The sequence below is a fragment of the Diadema setosum genome, chromosome 15 (assembly GCF_964275005.1).
Source record: "Diadema setosum chromosome 15, eeDiaSeto1, whole genome shotgun sequence".
NCBI lineage: Eukaryota > Metazoa > Echinodermata > Echinoidea > Diadematoida > Diadematidae > Diadema > Diadema setosum.
In genome coordinates, this window is record NC_092699.1 from 16,103,651 (window position 1) to 16,123,080 (window position 19,430).

At 40.3% G+C, this 19,430-nt stretch overlaps 1 protein-coding gene across 1 annotated transcript in view; it reads right to left on the reverse strand.

The window, feature by feature from the left end:
• Positions 1-1,411: 1,411 nt before the first annotated feature.
• The window catches only part of LOC140238565 (uncharacterized), a 55,090-nt gene continuing 37,071 nt past the window's right edge, over positions 1,412-19,430 (reverse strand). Inside the window, exons 16-23 of the mRNA XM_072318466.1 lie at positions 15,084-15,263; positions 14,609-14,716; positions 13,862-13,992; positions 12,750-12,834; positions 11,031-11,177; positions 9,948-10,027; positions 9,133-9,523; positions 1,412-5,646 (exon numbers count right to left, since the gene is read on the reverse strand). Coding sequence (XP_072174567.1) covers positions 1,454-5,646; positions 9,133-9,523; positions 9,948-10,027; positions 11,031-11,177; positions 12,750-12,834; positions 13,862-13,992; positions 14,609-14,716; positions 15,084-15,263 — 5,315 coding nt within the window. The 3' untranslated portion in view covers positions 1,412-1,453. The remainder of the gene's footprint in view (positions 5,647-9,132; positions 9,524-9,947; positions 10,028-11,030; positions 11,178-12,749; positions 12,835-13,861; positions 13,993-14,608; positions 14,717-15,083; positions 15,264-19,430) is intronic.

Genomic DNA, 19,430 nt, shown 5'->3' on the forward strand with positions numbered 1-19,430 from the left:
GTTCCTAGGAGGCACCAGTACTACCACATGCGAAGTCCAATCTTATTTTTCTTTATCATCATGAAACATCCATCATAATTATACTAGTCGCTACTTTCACAGGAAAAACATCCAAGTGACCAAGGAGCCTCAATCGAGGATTGATAATACTTTGCATGGAGCTTGTGATAGTCCCAGTTTCTCTGCTGTTTTTGAAGTACAGTCCTTGCCGATGTGGCTGTAGACACTAAATACGTGACTGTCGTTCTCATTTTCATTGCGCTTACACTTGTGAAACTTTGACTGGCACAAAATGCATGATTTTAGTTACCCCAACTTATTCTCATTGCCCTTTATACGTCCAAAACATAGATCGCTTAATTTGCGTAGTGGAGACTGCAGCCTCTGATCCCATTGAAATTGTAAGCGCATATTTCAAATGGATGCAATGCACGAGGGATATTCCTGATTGGTAAGTATGACATTCAATTTGAACTTGTAATTACTGAAATGAAAGAACTGCGTATGTGTTTTCTGAAGATACGCAATGAAGACTCAGTTTGCCCTAATCTGCTAAGCTCTGCAAATGGCTCACGTCCATTTCTCGTAAAAAATAGCGTAAGTTGTGATTCAGCCGCAAATTATTGACAGTCTAAAAGTGAAGTGCATATTTCGCAGAAATAAGGTATAATGGGAGAGCAACAATCATTTTTCTATTTTTCACAAAACCAGTGTCAAACTGCAGGCTTTTATTGTTGTTCTTTCAATGCATTTCAGGGGCAATGTGGACGGAGCCTTCAATTTGTTTCTGTCAAACGCACACCTCAAGTTATAGAGGTTTCTGACTTCTTTGCCATCTGGTGCTATCGTTATCACCTACAAAACTTCTCATACACTGCATTTCCTTCAGGCATGAAAAAAAATACTCAAATAAAATATCGTAACTATAAAGTTTGGACACATTTGACCATATCAAACTGAAAAGGGAAAAGTGTACTGTATAGAGTCGTTATCACTCAAATATGAAGATGGTACTAAACGCCTGTATCACTCTGGACTAGCATGTAAGCATTCGGTAAAATGTTTGTGTGACATCTCCTTCAAATGATGCAGCAGACGATGGGAACACAATACATGAATGCAAATCAGGAATAACACAGTAAAAAATACAACAAACAAACATCCACACCCCATGCACACTCAATGACAACCAACAAACCAAAATTGTGTTCAGGAAGAATTAATCCTTGGCAGAATATTTTCTGTACCTAGTTAAACTGAAACATAACAAGGTACACATTGTAAAACTAAGGAGGAATACCTATGCATACAGATGATGAGCAAATCAAAATCGAGTAACAAACTGAGGTAATGATAAGGAAACTATTCAAAGTAATGTTGAACAATGTAGTTTGAATGAGATGAGATATACTTTGCCGTTAGAAAACACTCAGAGACAATCTTGCATTTACTCTTATACATTTAGCATAAAATACACCCTTTGACTTTGATGCCTCTTTCTTCCTAGAGTCGAACTTTTCACGGAGCAGTCCCACCCACCATGGCTGACTCTGTCAAGATAGGACTCTCGATTTACGGAGATTATCTGATTGGAGAAATCTTCTGAAGCTGCTTCACCATTCATAGCAAAGAGTGACCCTGTACTGTGTCTGTGTTGGAGCTTAGGTGGTCTTCTTCCAGTCTTTACCCTCATGGTCACGTTGAAGGTAGTTCCTGCCATTTCCTTGGAGACATCACCTTCCCCCACAATGCCAGATCCCGAATTCTGGCACCGAGCATTTGACTCATTAGATGGCCTCCCATTATTTGTTCGCTCAGTAGCATCTGCTGGGTCTGATCTTTCTTTGGATGAAATGGCTTGTGTCACATGACCCTCAGGTAAAGCAAAATCTAAGGTATCTTCTAATGACAGTGGTGCTGATGATGATGTCGATGGTGAAATAGTTTTCTGCTCTTTACTGTTCCCAGCATCCTGAGCTTCATTATTGGAAATTCCCAGAAATGACTGCTCAGGCAAAGTTATCTCTGAAGGTACGGCACAACCCTCTTGAAGTGCACTTCTGTTGTTGTTGTTGGTGTTACAGGTCCCAGCAAGCGGATCACTTTTTCCACCTTCAGAGAGAGTAGTATGGCTAAGTGTGATGCCATCTCTGGGTTTATTCTGTGTCAAAAGATTCCTGAGATGTCTTGGTTTTGGAGGAACAGGTGGCTTCTTCTTTGCTGGCTGGCTGGAGCATACTGGCACAGATGTGGACGGTGTGACTGTGCTAGTCTTGGGTGGAACAGGAGGTTTGCATTTAAGTCCTCTTGGATGTCTGGCGATGGCATCAACCACAGTATCCTGGGATGAACCACTGGTGGTGGAGTCATAATCAGAGTCAGAGTCACTATAAGCATATGCCGACATGTGGCTTCGAGGGATTCGGCTGAGAAACCTGACTGAAATTGCTCCCCCAATCTCTGGCTTGCTTTTAGTGGTAGCCATTTTCTGGGTCATAGATGCATCCATCTGGCGATTAGAGATGGTATGGGGAATCTGCAGTAATGATCCAGGGGAAGAGCTCCTTCTCAGATTCCTCCTCTGAGACAGTTCATTGTCTAAAAGTGATGTCACTTCTTCAAGAGATTTAAGCACATCAAAAGGTTTTTCTGCAGTGGCACCACTCTCTGTTAGTCCCTCTTCAACGGACCTACTTTCATTTTTGATGCTTTCATCGGCTACCTTTGTCACCCTACCATGAGACAGCTGTGAGTCGGAGTCCACAGCATCTTCTTCACTAGTAGTACATTCTTGCAGGAAAACCTTATCACTATCTGACGATCGGTCACTGTTCTCAGCTTGCTCAAGTATGGCAATTGATGCACTGCTCTCAAGACCTGCTACGACATCTACATTGGCTCTCTTTCCAGGGATGGTCTGATGTTGAGATGTTTTGATGCTGCTGGGGCCAGAATTTGATGGCTTGACAGAACCAACAGAATCCATTGCCCTGCTGTAGAGGGTCTCAGGTAATATCTCTGCTGTCTGGATATCTTGTACTCCAAGGTCACACTGCACACTTCCATTCAGATGCATGGTGCTCTTCCTCTCATCATCACTGTCTTCTTCATCAAAACTCCGGTTGTACTCACTCCTGAACTTACTTATGTTTCTCCTTGTAGTCTTAAGCTCAGAGCTCAGAGTGGACACATCCTCATTCTCCTTTGAGTTTGACAGCATGATTCTACTGCTGGCAACATGTTCTCTGGAAGACTCCAAAGTGGCGGGTGACTGCACATCAGCTTCTTTCTCCACAGTTTGCTCATTTCTATCTCTAACATCAGGAATGTTGTTCATTCCCTTTGCTCTCTCTACATCTTCTCCAGTCTCTTCTTGATCATCTCCTGTGAAGCAAGTCTCTGTCAGTAGACTTGAATCTAAGAGTTGTGACAGGCTTTGGAAGCCACAACTGCATCCCTTAACTATGCAGATGTGGGTTCCAAATCCATCTCCACTATCCCTGCTCCCAGCTCCCTTAAGGTTGCTCCCCTCAAGAGGTGCCTGCTGAAGAACTGGTTCAATTCCACTAGAAGCCTCATTATTTGAATCAACTTGGGCATTTGCTAAGATCTCCACTCCATGATCTATCGCGGAGTTAATGTACTCATCGGATGACAGTGGTTCTTCAACCTTGTCCAAGGGCTGATCATGGAAGTAGACTATTTTGCTCTTTCCCTGATTCTTGGTTGTCTCTTGAGGCAAGACTGGACAACTTAATGGTCTTGTAAGATTACCTTCACGATGCCAATTACTGTGACCTTGGCTGGTGCTGGTGTCTTCAGAACATTCCACCTGCCTCATGTCAGTTCTTTCATCAGTTTGAGTGGACTTTTCGATGGTGTCTATACATTGAGCTTCCTGGTCTGTATCTTGTGGTTGGGTTATTATAGGATCTTGTGCAATTTCTTCACCAACATCAACATTGCCATTGATGACTGCAACAGGAGAACTCTCTTCTAGAGATTCCCCAGTACAGGTAATAGGAACATCTGTGGAGTCGCTTTCAGATAACACATTGTTTTTGGAGCATTCCATATTCGTTTGCACCTTGAATGTTCCCTTCATTGTTTCCTGACTTGAGTTTTTGGTACTTTGCTGTGGTATCACTGTTTCTAGGGATTGGACGCTCCTAGATAGCTCAGTTGTTGCATTCCTTTCTCCTTGTTCATCTTCTTGCTGTCCTTTTGTAAGCATATCTACCTTGGTGATATCAGGAACACTCCTAGTTGTGAATCGCTTCTTCAGTGATGATCTCAGCCCTCCTTTTGAATTGGCCTCTGACTGCTTTGAAACAAAGAGATCGTGTTTCTGAAACAGACCGCTGAAGCTCCTTGCAAAAGCTTTGGGCTTTGATTGAGTCCTCGAAGAAGCCTTCTGAATTTCATTCTTGGCCTGCTGGATAGAATTCTGACAGCTATTGACTGCAGTTGGCAAAGCTCCTGTGAGAATTCTGCTGCTGGTGTCACTGGAGGCTGGAGCATGGCATGAGTTTTTTACAGTCTCGTCTTCAGGTTTAGATACTGCGGTAGGGAAAGTGTCGTTACTCCGGCAAATTTCCACTGGATGATGCAGAACTCCATGATTTGGCATTTTCCTTCCAACTTCTTCTTCTCCCTCATTTTTTGAAGAGCTTGCTTGTTCCAACTTCATGGATGCTCTGATTTCTTCTTCTTCTTTTGCCAAACTGGCCGCAAGGTCAAGCAGCGAGTCAACTACATAGTTGAGCGAGCCCATGTCATTCTCATCTGGCTCTGACCAATGACTAGATGATGCCTCTGCCATATCTCGTCTTCTGGTCTCTTCCTCTGTATCATCAGTGCTATTGGTGTCTGCTTCCTTTGGAATATCCACTGCATCAACCTGTTTTTCATTCAGGGAACTGTGACTACCTATGCTGCTGGTGGCTTTGCCATCTTTTCTGTCATCTCTTGTCATATCCTGCTGCACTTGCAATGGTGCACTGGTAGGAGCTTGTCCCTCTACAGGCAGTTCATTATGTACTTGTGGGGGTAAGATTACTTGTGTAAGTGAACGGCTGGGAGAGTTTGGATCCTCTCCCCGCCCTCTGGAAAGCTCTTCTTTCAACTCAGTTATTGAAATATCGTCAGTTGACCCAAGACTTGAGAAGGACATCTCTGTCGACTGGCAGTCATCAAGAGATTCCCCATCGTCTTGGAGGAGTTTGTCAGGAGGGAAACGGGCTGACATGATGGCCTCTATCTCCACAGACATGTCATTATTGCTAAGTATTGCGCTTCCCTCGCTCAAAGCTGGAGGCTCTGTAGGCACGAATACAGGATAGGTGAAGTCGTCATCGTAATCGCTCTCGCAACCAGACATGGCCTTCCCTTCCCGGGAGTCCCAAAAGTCTGCTGATGAGAGGAAATCAGAAGAGGGTGAGGCCCTCAGGCTGAGTCTTCTCTCCTGGATGACATGGAGGAGCATGGACGGAGACAGTCCAAGCCTAAGGATCTGAGGGATACTATCCAGAGGAATGCTGATTGAACCATCTGCCTCTAACTCTGCTGTGTCTCCAGAGGACGAGATCAGCTCAATCACAGACTCAGAATCAACAGGATACAAGTCGTCCTTGTCTTCAGTGAATACTGAAACACAGAAGGAAGGGGAAAATGAAATAAATTTGACAGTGTCATGACATGAAAATGAAACCATTTGACACAAATCCCTCTTTCCATATATGCAGCTTTAAGATCAAAGTTCTGATTTTATATTGGAGTCAATTTCTTGTAAGATATGATACGATTATTATGTGCAAATTTGAGGCATTACAGAATGATTTTCCCCTCATAGAAGAATGGATTTTCTGAAGAAATAAAGTACTAGGCATGGCAAACATGTTCCTGCTCTTCATACATAAAATCACTAAGAAAAAAGAATAATGAAAGAGAACCAGATATATAGAAAGTGGTAATCGATATCAACAGATATTTTCTTGGAAGATGTATTACAAGAATAGATTACTTTCACAGTAAAGAGGGACAAATGAACATTTATAAAAGAAGCCAAACATCAATATTAGGAACAAGGTACAAAGAAGGCTGATCTCGTTTGTGCAACTGAAGAATGAAAAAACAATTTACAGTTCAATCAAAGCTAGTGATTACACACATAAACTTTCTCTACTTTGAGCTGTGTTGAAACAAAAGAATAACTGCTATGGCTTCTGTCTTGAACAGAAATTAAATGATAGCAATTAACATTTACTCTACGTGAAACCAGTGAATAATAGTAAAAGAGCAGCATACACTACAATAATTTAAACATTATTTAGAATTAAAGAAAGCATTTAAACATCACTAATGAAAAGGATAGATGCCTTTTGATACTAGATTTTGATTTGGCTCTGTAATATCTAAAAAACAAACAAACCTGAAGCTCATTCTGATTAATTTTATGTAAACAGCATATATTTTTCCACACATTTCATTTTGCATATTTCATTGAACCATTAGGTGATATAATATTACACACACAAAAAAGAACTTTTCATCAAGTGTGTGGCACAAATCAATAAAACGTGATGCCTTTGTAAAGGTAGACATGAAAGGAAGGACACTTGCAATATGTTAAGGAGCATTTTCAAACCATACTGTGGTTGTAGAGGTAGTGCAAATACACCCCCCTCCCCCTGGCAAGAAATCACCTAGTTTGTGTGTCTGTTTGGGTTTATTTCATATGGCGACTGAAGAAGTAAGTAAATGCTCATTACCAATCTTTTTTTTTTCTTTATATGTTTTATTGATTTCATGACCAATCTACCACAGGACTAATGGTTTTAAAGAGATGGTATGATTTTAGTTGAGATGTAGATTCAGCTTTTTTTCAAGATGGTAAGAAACCACTCATGAAATATTAGAGAGTATAGAATTCTAAGAGGATTTCAAAGTTTATTTGATGAAAATTGGTTTTGAATTGGCTGAGATATATAAAAACAAATTAAAACAAAGCAATCGTAAAATGTGGGTCCCACCTTTCATTAGGATTGCCTTATTCATGATATCTTGGCCATTTCAAAACCAATTTTCATCAAATAAACTTTCAATTTCTCTTTAATAGAATTGTATGCTCTTTCATATTTCATAGGAGGTTTATCATTATCTCACAAAGAGGTTGGAAACCTAAAGCTCCATCTCAACAACATTTACACCATCCCTTTAAGTCCCCTCCAAAGGGGTAGGCAATGAGTATTTCATGCTTTGCTTTTAAAGTTTTATCCACTGAACCTCAATGTTTCTTGACTTGTGTGTGGTGTTTGAAAAAGAAACCACACAAGACAAAACAAATCACGGTAAATTTGGGATAAAGCAAAATCTTGTGGAAAATATTTTGGGGATTATTCATTTGTAATTGGTTCATGGGATAAAAATCGATTTTTTTTAATCACTTCAAAAAATCAGTCAGCTGCAAATGATTGGGAAGGAGGGCTTGGTACCAACTGAGAATGGAAGAAAATGCTTTAAAGGTGAACAAATGGGCATGCAAGAAGAGCAAATCACACAGCACAGTGTCATACAAAAATCTGTGAACAGCAACAACAAGAATGAACACTTTGCATTATATTGAAGCCTGGTGGGCCTACGTATATAAAGGCTATGAAGATTTCAGAATAAGAAGGGGGTGTATTGTAGAAGGCCAAAAAAGATAAGATAACAGCAATTCTCTAAATTGATGTATACACTAAGTACAGGCACATCTATGACATTATTACCTGTTACTTTGGTCCTTGGCATAAATTGGTGGTTAAGCAAAATGAGAATGGCAATGGTTCAAATGTTAATATGAATGAATGTATGAAAATGCTTAAGATAATGACTTAAAGATGCCTCAGAAGAAAATCTTTTAAATGTAAGAAAGCAGAGAAAAACACCCAATGTATCTTAGAAAGTGATCACATCATGTGCAATGCAGAGGCAAATTTCAGCATTCCAAATTTTCTAATTGGGCCAAAAATTAGTTTTGTATTCGACAAAATGTGATTTAAAATCATGTACAATCACACATGAGACAATTAGATTTATACGTGTTGGTTATGACAGATATTTAAAACATTTATTGGTGGCACTCCCTTGAATACCTGTAGAGGCAAGAGATGAACAGTTCATAAGCTTCGAAAATATTTACCTACAACAAGATTACACCCTATTAATTTGTGGTTGGCTCAACCAATCAATTGATCATAAATTGCAAATACTTTCGATTAATGAGGTTTTCCATTTTTTAATATTTGTATTAGTGCATGCCAGACCCAACAGAAATATCTCAAAAACTTTTAGTAAGAATGTTTAAAAAAGTGTTGACCAAAGCTTGCTCTGTGTCATATACATGCATGAAAAAAGATCAGTAAAAACAAAAAAAAAAACCCACAAAAACAGAATGTCACAGATATGATCTATGTAGTTGGAAAAACCTATTGATTCAAGGCAGACTATCAGTGTAGAGTGACATCGGAGAGTAAATTTCATTTTGATAAACTATCTTCCAATTTTTTACCACTTTCATTACAAAAGAACAAGAGCAATATAAAGATGATGGATGTACACAAAAATTGAAAGCCTATTCTTGACATCACCATCCCCTCCTTGGGGTAACACCAGTACATTGTGTGATCGGTGCATGCAAAGTTACTTTATAATATAATTATCAATCAAAGGCAATCATGTTTCATCAGACTTTGGCAAAATCATAATGCATGTACTTTAAGAAACATGTGTTAATTTTCTGTCATCATGCATTCTCTCTAGGTACATAAGATGTATGCTATAACTTATTAGATACATTGTAAATCATTCCAGTGTCCATTCAACTTGTATATGACATCTCAAACTGTTAATTGAAACAACATATACCTGCATCTGGACTTAATGGTCAAGCAGAATTCTTTTGCATGTATTAGAATGAATGGTTACTATGGATGCAAGAATGCACAAGTTTTCTTTTAATTCATACAGTCTGTAATAGTGAGATACTTCAGATGAGATGCATGAGATTTTACTGACATTTTGTCCATGGGGCACTAAGTCTTATAGATTGCAAATGTAAGGAGCTTGCCAACTGGTCTTCACATATCTTACCATCATCTGCACTGTCCGGCTCATCGTTCTGTGAACGCGTTTTCCGCATCTCGCCCTCGTAGCTCCGCCTCTTCTGCCTCAGCATCCCAAAAGTGGGCGGAGTCGAGGCGGTGGGCGAGGTTGGGGAGTGCGTCCCGCCACTGGTGCCGACTCTTCCGGCCACCGTCATGATGTTCTCCACGAGGAGGGTGGTGGTGCTGTGTCGGCGACGGATGCCCAGCCGCTCGGCCAGGGAGGGACGACGCCTAGGAGAGGACTGGTGGTGGACTGGGCTGCCGGAGAGGAGGTTCACCTCATTGTCAATGGACTTCGTGCGGTGCCGGCTGGGGGATGCAGTCGAGACGCGTGTGATGGAAGTAGAGCGCAGACTTCGACTGTTTTTAACGTACTTCTGAAATTTCACACAGAGATAACGCAAATGAAACTAATTATACATGATGTTCACATTTTATTTTTTGAAGCAGTATTCAGTGTTCGCTATTTTGTGTGAAAGTGTAAAGTAAAAGTTGCATGTAGAATATTAAGTCATTTCCACACAATGGTTTGGTAGAGTATACAACTTTATAAAATCTTCTACACACATCACTTACATTCACACGTAGAGCTGAACATCATGTCAAATGACAAAATCAGAGAATAGTGCAAGTAAGTGTATCTGGAAATATATAATTAACTGTTTCATTAAAGTAAGGAAGTATTAAAGTGCAATATACTTCAGTGTTCTGTGCATTCTTAGTCATTTATGCATGACTCAGAGACAAGGTTGACAAGTATTGTCGATCCATCTACAATGTATGTCGGAGTTGTCACATTACCTTGTCAGTGAGATCTTCAATGGTTATGTGCACAAATATGGTGGCATGATCCAGGCCCTCCAGGTGGATGTGTCTGTATCCTTTTAAGAAAAACAAAGGTCACAGAAAACAAAAATTACAACCACTATCAAAGTCTACACATTTCTTTGTACCTGACAAAGATGGTCAATTTCAGGTTTTATCAGAAATGTTCTTGACCACATCCTTGTTAGATGGGGCAACACTGCTCAAGAGGAAATACATTTTACAAGTCATGATTTAGAAATGATATTTTTCCATAATTGTACATAATTATGATGACCTTTCTAGAGGAAATTTATTGATTTGGCACTGAAAGATATGTATCTTTGCAATAGCCTACTTTCAAGGAAGATTAAGGGTTTTATGTAGTGTAACGGAAACCAAAACCAAATGTAAATGTAAAATGTAAAATACAACACATCAGTGAAAGTTTAAGGAAAATTGGACAATCAATTCAAAAGTTATGAAATGTTTTCAGTTTCAGAAGAATACTACAGTTCTTAATGTCATGTGTGGACAACAATACTCTGAAATATAAGGAGGATTCCACAAAATTTAATTTTCCATTGAAGGTAAAAATTCCATCAACTTCTTAATGACATATTGGCATGGTGAAATACTATTGTTCCCCTTGCTTTCTGAAAGAAGTAAGTAGTCAAGCGCTTTTTTCATTCTGACGGAAAAGTGAAAATATGTCGAATTTTGTTTATAGTTTCTTTATGATGTTGCCCATACATGATGCCATGAACTGTAGTCATCTCCATATCCAGCAACGACAGCACCAATGGTTTACAAATTCATAACTTTTGAATCAAAGATCTAATTTTCCTCAAACTTTCACTGATGTATTCTACTAATATTGCTACTTTCATTCTGACCACATTTATATTTGGGTTTAATTTCCTTAAACACTGTAATCTACATTGCAATCATTAACACTTCTCTCAATTGGACCTTTGTTTCCTTTAGGAATAAGACAGAGGATTTAATTATTCTAAAGTGTGTATGAACAGGAGGAAGGGCCAAACAGGTGGATTTGAAAAGTGGGGTAAGGTGGAGTACCTTGGGCCATACTGCTGAAAGGGAATGTGGCCTGTCCGATGAAGTCCCTCCCGATAGGGTCCTCATCCCAAACCACAAACCTGACCAGGGTTAGCTCTGGGAGACTGATGGGGAATGTCATGATGCAGTCCCATACTGGGTTGAATCCTGGGGAAGAAGAATGGAAGAAGAAGAATAAGAAGAAGAAGAAAAGAAGAAGAAGAAGAAGAAGAAGAAGAGGAAGGAAAAGAAAAAGAAGAGGAAAAAAGGAGAAAAGGAGAAGAAGAAGAAAAAGATTATCATTAGATCTTTAAAAAAATCACTTTCAGTGTAATGAAGAAATCTAACTGCATCTAACGAATTCAGGTCCGCCAAAAACCAAAAATTCATTTTCCCAACATATTGCATGCCTTTTGAGATAATGCATCACACATTCCTACCCCAACACTGAATTTCACTGCAAATCATTTGCGTGCAAACATATTCAACAAAGATCAACCTGAAAACAATAATTATCAAAGAAAATTGATTTGATGGACACTGAAGTGAAGCTACAGCTGTAACCCACTTCACTATGCCAAATGCTCATTACAGTCACATGTAGCTACATCAGCTTGTTTTGTTGGAGTACCTTTGCATGATGAAAATGTCAAAATATTGCTTATTCAATTATGGTGATATAATGTTTGAAACAAGACATACAATTTGTAGATGCTCAACATTTAGGCCTAAATTCAGAAAGGTACATAACTTAAATCAAATTCATTGTTCAGATTCATGTTGCATGGACTAAAACAAACGGGATACAGGCATGCCCTTCACATGTTCACGTCACTGTTATATGTGACCCGCTACAACAAAAGGATCCAAAAGTCGGGGGAGGACAATTTTCTGAAAATAGCATGACATAATTTCCCTACTCTTCTACTTTAATTTCATATATAACACAACTCATGAAAGTACTCAGTTCCGGAGATATCAATGATTTTATTAGCGCATGTCAAGTGGTTGAGGAAATCAGAGTTTCGAGAAAAACGCCTTCAAAGTTTTCCTTCCGACGCTATCATGATCAAGGGGAGGCGAGACAGTTTTCACCGCTGACAATAGAAGGTATGCTCTTAGCAACCTCCACGATGTTTATTCAGGCTTAGCGCCAGCAGTATACGCACAACCAATCAGTAATCAGAATGCCACGCACTGACGAATGAGATCACTCTCTCGTTGCTAGGGGCGGAGTCTAGCTGCGGCGCTAAACCCAAATCTTCGGACACGTTTCTGTTACGTTGAAAGTCGGAAAATCAAGGCCCAGAAAAACTCTGAATTCTTGCTTTTCCTTTGATCGTTTAGCTTCGAAATTTTGGCAGATGATAGACAAAACATTAGACTACAAAATTATGCCAAAAACAGAAATCCAATAGTTTTGACCAATTTTGATGATGTGGCTTCAAACTCGTTTTTCTCCGCTCAGCCGTCAGCGACTTTAGGATCCTTTTGTTGTAGCGGGTCACATATGTTAAATACTTGATGTCTTGTATGTAATCTTTGATGCACATTTATGCAGGCAAAATTTGTATAATCCATGGATTTACATCTTAACTTCGTTTGTGAAATTAGGCCTCAAAGACAGGAAGTTTTTGGGATGGCCTGCAGTGAGTGTCATCAACCCATCCACTACAGAGGAGGAAAAATGGTGGTAGGAAATAGAGTCAGCTTTGGGTTAAGGGATATGGTTTGACTCACCATTGTCTTGGACGGTCTTAGTCTGTGCCTTGGTGCAGTCACGAGGGAGCCCTACCACCTCAACCTCGACGTACGGATCAATAATCTAGGAAAAACACACCAAATTTAGAATAAATCCTCAAAAAACAGTGTTCACTTATCATCCCTGATGATCTTGCTTGATTAAAAAATTGAAATTTGTCTCAAATAGTATGTGTAATATTGCTTATCTCAAATAATATGTGTAATATCGCTTATCTCAAATAATATGTGTAATATTGCTTACCTCAAATAATATGTGTAATATTGCTTATCTCAAATAATATGTGTAATATCGCTTATCTCAAATAATATGTGTAATATTGCTTATCTCAAATAATATGTGTAATATTGCTTATCTAGTGTAATTACAAAAACTGAAATTTTTCTCAAATCATACGAATAATACTGCCTATCTATGATATGTCTCAGTACACGATTTGTTCAAGATTGATGGTTATACTGCCTATTCACACAGAGGGCGCACTGTACAAAATTGAATGGAGCTGAGTGTCATAGGACAGTAACAGAGGCCAGACTTAATGCCTGTATCACCTCTTCATAAGGTTCTGCAATTGTCAACCACAAGCATGAGGATGAGAATATTTCATGCCCCTGATGAATTGTAAAGCAACACTCTTTCATATGTGTATAGCATTTGGATGCTTGTGTGGACAGCAATTACTGTAGGGTAAAGAAATAAACATACCACGTTCCAATGAACACAGGATATAATACTGTAAATGTGACATTTTTATGGTACATTTTCGCATATTTCGCATTTTTTCCTGCTAGCATATATGCTAATACCATAACAATTTTTTCCACATACTTTGAATGGGTTGACAATTGCCCAGTGCAAATTCAAGAACCCACGAATATGTTTTTGAGCCGCTCCGCATGAAAACTTAATCATGTGAAGATATTGACATCTAGCTACAGTAGTTGACACAGAATCTGCCTGAAGGCTTTGAACTATGCTTCTGAAGTGCTGCCACAGTGCTGCATGTATATTATTGGAGATGATAAAACAGTGTATACTCTAGGTCCAAGTGGCTGTAGTTTGTAGGTGGCCATGATGACATAATACTGACCTCACCCCGCTCCCCAAGCAGACTCTGGGGAGGCTTGGGGAGCTGCTGACCACTAATGACATGGATGGTCAGCTGCTTTCGCTGGACTTCAAGAGCTGAACTTGGGTTGGATGGGTCAAAGGGTGTGCCCTCTGAAGAAGTGAACAAAAAATTGAAATAACGACTTTTTAAGGATAAGTTGAAAACACTGTGTGGTACAATTATGTACTTATAAGTTATTTAACTTTCAATGACACCTCTCAGCTAGAACAAAACAACAACAACGAGAACAACATCATCAACAACAACAACAACAACAACAAAGAAACAGACAAATACACACACACAAAAAAAAAATCTTCTTGAAATGTCGAACATCTACAATCAAATACAGTTGTAGGAAAGCTGCATCCTAAATTCTACATCATTTCATGGGATCCAGCATCAATTACAAACCTACAAAGTTGTCAGGTTTGATATTCAAGTAGTCCTGATTTCTGAACATCTAAAAATCTATTTGCAGTAATCTTGATGGGATATACTACAATAAAGACAAAATTAATTATGATTTTGATTCCTTTGGGTTAGAGGTGACAATAAATGATGAAAATGGGTTATATTTTCACTGGACAAACTATGACAAGCAGATCACTATCATAGCTTAATCATTAGTAGGCCTATATAATTTCACCTTTAGCTTTGTCAAGACAAAAATGAGTGGAAATGTAACAGATTGAAGGAAAATATTGGAAATAAAAGAGGAATTACCTTGTCTAAGAATCTTTGGCTTTAGGACGTAACCAGTGTTGCCGTTTGCTCTGAATTTGGCCCTCAGGAGCTGCATAGCTCGACCCTCTGTCTGGTAGTTTAGAGCAACTAGGGATTTGAAAGTTAGCATATGAACAACAAAATCAAACATATTGCTGAAGTATAGAGTGATGTGTGAAATAGGCATATCTGAAAACAAAAATAAGAGTATAATTCCACAATAGTCTAAATAGTGGCACAATAAGAATTAGAGAGAGCAAATGAATTTTATTCACTTACAGCTGGTTTCAATCGGTATAAATTGATTTAAGCATATTATGTGCCTACTGGTATATTAAGCACAGTCACGTTTAACCGTTTCTGCGCCAATTAAGTCACATGTACACAAAGTTTACACACATAGCTATAAGCAGGAAATCAATGTGGTTTAACCTCCTGGTTGAGAACCACGCAGGTGCATGTGAATTTCACTCACCAAGCTGGCATCCACAGTTCCACATTGGCTGGGGGTTGAAGTTGCTGGAGTCAATCCGGTAGGCAGAGGGGTAAACCCTGCACAGGTTGCGGGTGGTGAAGGCGGCAAACTCCTTTGCCCTGGTTGCCGCAAGATTGCTGGCTCGCATCTCACCCAGCGAGGGCAGCTCCCACCATGGCACTTTGAAAAAAAAAAAAAATCAAATAGAAAATATAGATGATACCTGTAATTCCCTCATTATATTTCAATGTCACAGTGTATGAAAAACAGAGCGAGGAGAATGAATGTTTGCATTGCACAGCTAATAATGATGTAGAATTGCTGTTAAAGTACACAGTGTTACTCATACACACAAGAGTACACACTATTATGACAAACAAGAGTACACACCAGCTGTTACCACATACAAGAATGCACACTGTTACCACACACAAGAATACACACTGCGCCAGTATTGGTTGTGTTATATACAGTGTATGTAGTAATCTACGTTTGTGCACAATTGGCCTGCCGTAGTTGTCTCGGCCACGGCAATAAACCAGATCCAAACCTCATCCGAATCGTCTACGGTTTCCCCTTTTATTTACTGGCGTGGTGGCAGCTGGATGCGAATTTAACGCCACTAATTTGCTCTACCCTAGTCCAAGAGAAAGGAGAATCTCGCCTGATATACGCAGGAGTAGGCATTCTGTTGTAATTTACAGTGATAATTCGGGTGACGTATATAGTATTTGGGCGATTTATAGTGTGTAGTCCCATGTAGTGATATGCACGTTGTCGTTGCATCAACAAAGCGATGCGCCGCCGTGGCCGGGTCCACCGGCTCCCCGTCGATGCAGCGACGCGCAGCCCCGGCCGCTGAGGCACCCAAGCGGGGGTGTCCCGCGGGCCAGCAGGTTGGCCTTGGCCAGCATTCCACGTTGTCAGACGCGACAAAACGTGAACCTCCACACTTCCCTGCTACAGGGCAAGGGAATGTTAATCAGGTCATACAGGTTGAAGTTCGAAGTGGCTCTGTCTGTAGTCTGATCAGTGAAACTGCAGCTGATATGCTTGGTTTAGAAATCCTTGTCGATGGGTATGGATATGAGGATTACATTGATGTACCCCTTGGTCACTCAGGTGATCTTCCAGAGCTTGATATTGTTGGTATTGTTTCGTGTACATTATACCACTATGAGTGTGACTTGATGTTTAACGGTTTCGTTGTGGATGATCATGTGATGAATGACGGTGTCGATGTGCTCGCAGGTGCAGATTTCATGGAGCTAAATGATATTGCTGTTCGTCCCTCGAAAGGTCAGATTATGTTTGGAGATGATACTATGTACACTTATAGTGTCAGCGATCGATCCGCTGGCTATGATTCACGTAACATTCATCACGCACAAGCCGTTCATGTCGGTGTAATGGAGAAGGAGATACATGTGCATGATCACAATGAGTTTGAGTGTGAGATGGAAAGTACAGAGGATGCTGAAGCAGAGTGTAATTCACACAACATGCAGCCTGAAGGTGTTGGTGTAGGCTTAATGGTGAAAGAGGCAAAAGTGCAAGATCCAGGGTTTGAATGTGAGATGTGGAATACAGAAGATGAAGTAATAGAGAGTGTGTTACCGAATTATGATGATGGACAGAGTGAGATCACTGCTGTGGACAAAGGCGATTGGTTTGAGTGTGAACAGAAATATGGGACAAATTCTGACAGTGATTCATTGACTTTTGATCCTGCAGGTGTGGTTGGCATTGAAGTCTGTGATGTTGAGAGTCCCAATATGGCCATTCCTTCCACTGAGCCAAGCTCTGTTACTCCGTCCACTGAGCCCTGCTCTGTTCCTCCCTTCGAGTGCAGCTCTGTTCCTCCCTTCACTGAGCCCAGCTCTGTTTCTCCCTCCACTGAGCCCAGCTCTGGTCCTCCCTCCACTGAGCCCAGCTCTGATCCTCCCTCCGCTGAGCCCAGCTCTGGTCCTCCCTCCACTGAGCCTAGCTCTGATCCTCCCTCCGCTGAGCCCAGCTCTGTTTTTCCCTTCACTGAGCCTAGCTCTGTTACTCTCTTCCCTGAGTCTAGCACAAACATTTTCATGGGCAATACAAACCCTCACGCTGACATTGACAATACATTCACAGACACTTCACACCAACCACGAGTGAATTCACACATACACTCACAGTCTAACAACCAAGGTCAATACACGCCCATTGACAATTGGTATAATATCTACAATGATCCTCAAAGTCTCAATGAACAGTACCAGTTTGTGGTAGCTACCTTACCTCAAGGTTTCTCCAAGCTTCTTCCCAGTCAGACAGGTGAGGACGCTCTTCCTGTCACGGATCATCTCCCTCTACCCAAGGTGTCAACCCACATGGACATGTGTGTATTTTTCATTGATCGACATCGTGCTAGTCATGGTTTTGCCTGTGTGGAGAAGACCACCGCGACATTCACCCATCAGCCAGTCGATGTCCTCAGTACTCGTTTGCAGGGTGAAGTACCATCTTCTACAGGTTCTCTGCCTGGCTACTACCTCACTCCTGATGATGCCTCTCCCTCCTACACGCCGCCAGACAGTGAACACCAGTTCATGGTGGTCTTCAGCGTGGTCACCGAAATCCAACCAGAGGGTTTTCCTGCCTACAACAATGCTGTTCGCCTCCGCCTCCCTATGGATGACGTTGGCCTCGCCGATCGTGACACACACCCGACCTGGAAGGCTCCACCATGGCACAACGGCCTGTGCCTGTCCTGTTTGTGGTCCGAAGGAGATCCCTCCCCCTCTCCCGATGATGGAGTCTCGCGTGCATTCTACCAGATGATCCCCACCGAACACTCATCTGATGATCCCCGAGCTCCTACCCATGGCTTCGCTGATGTGGGTATCATGGATGTCCTACTCCCCTGCGTGCTCCGGATCCCCCATCCCTCAGCACCCCCTGACTCCTCCCGCCCATCAGCGATAACCCGTGGTCCTCCCATGCTCCTATCTCCTCCAGGTTAATTGGTCATTTCAGTTGTATTCTGTACCCATGTTTGTAGTGTGTATAAAGGTGCACAGTGTTAGGTGTGTGTTTTTGTAATTCACATATTTCCACATGCATCAACTGTATGTATCGTACGTTTTTATACCCACCTTTTTGTCATTGCGATAGGTAAACTTACATTTGTAAAATTCTTTGGGTATCACTTGATGTTTTGATCATTTTGTGAACCCCTTTTTTTTTCGTACAGTTTTCTGTTTTGATTTTTCGAGATCTTCATCTTTTTCAAGTAAAGGTTTTTTGCCCTTTGGACTAAGGATGCAATGTGTGTTTTTGTAATTATTACCACTTTGGCTATCAGGCAGGAATATGGTGCCTTTTTGTTTTTAGTGTTCCTAGTATGGCAGCTATGTACTACACTGTATTTCATTTTATACCAGCATTTAACCAGACATGTAGATAGACTGGACATGTACGATTTTTGTCAGGGTTGATGTCAACATATCGTTGACTGTGTCTGGCAATACACAAGCTGTCTAGTTATTTTAATGTTCATTATTTCACCAGTTTCATTTTGACTCACAATAAGTTTGTTTTTGCAGCCTGTGCAAGTACATATAAATATCTTATGCTGATGTCGTATTTAGCTAGCCTAAGATTATATTATTTGTCATTTGTTTTTATTGATGGTCATAGATTGTTTACTGACCTAATGTATAGGACACATGAGTGGAATCTACTGGTATGTATGATTTTTTAAAGACAGTACACTTTTGTATTTGTCTGTTTGCTTTTTCGGATACATATGTGGTATACTCATTTATTATTACAGGTATTGTATGTTGTTTTGTAAACATAGAGGATCAAAATTATGATAATCTTTTTTAATACTAATGTTGATAAATGGTGGCAAACTTCCCTGCTGCCTGATTACTGTTCATGGTAAATTAGACTTGTATGACCGTATACACTGTATGTTTCCAGCACAGTGTCACACATTTGTAGTGTTATCATGCCCATGCCCCTTATTAGCATGGTTTTGTTAATTTTTCCCATAAGATTGGCACATATATGTACAGCTTAAACATACTTACCGGTATGTATTTTTACATAGTGTGGTTGTCTGGATTGTTTATTCACTATTATTGAGCAGGATTGATTCATGAAAACAAAACAGTGTTTTCCAGGTCTGCCCTGGTTATGTTATAATCCACATCCAGTTATGTTTTTATGAGTACCATGTACATTGCACGTGCTCACCTTAGTGAGGAATTTCATGTTTTATTCAGATGACCATGTATACTTAATGTATCTGATTATGATTATATATACATGTATACGGCTTTTTCAATTTTGTTATGCTTCATT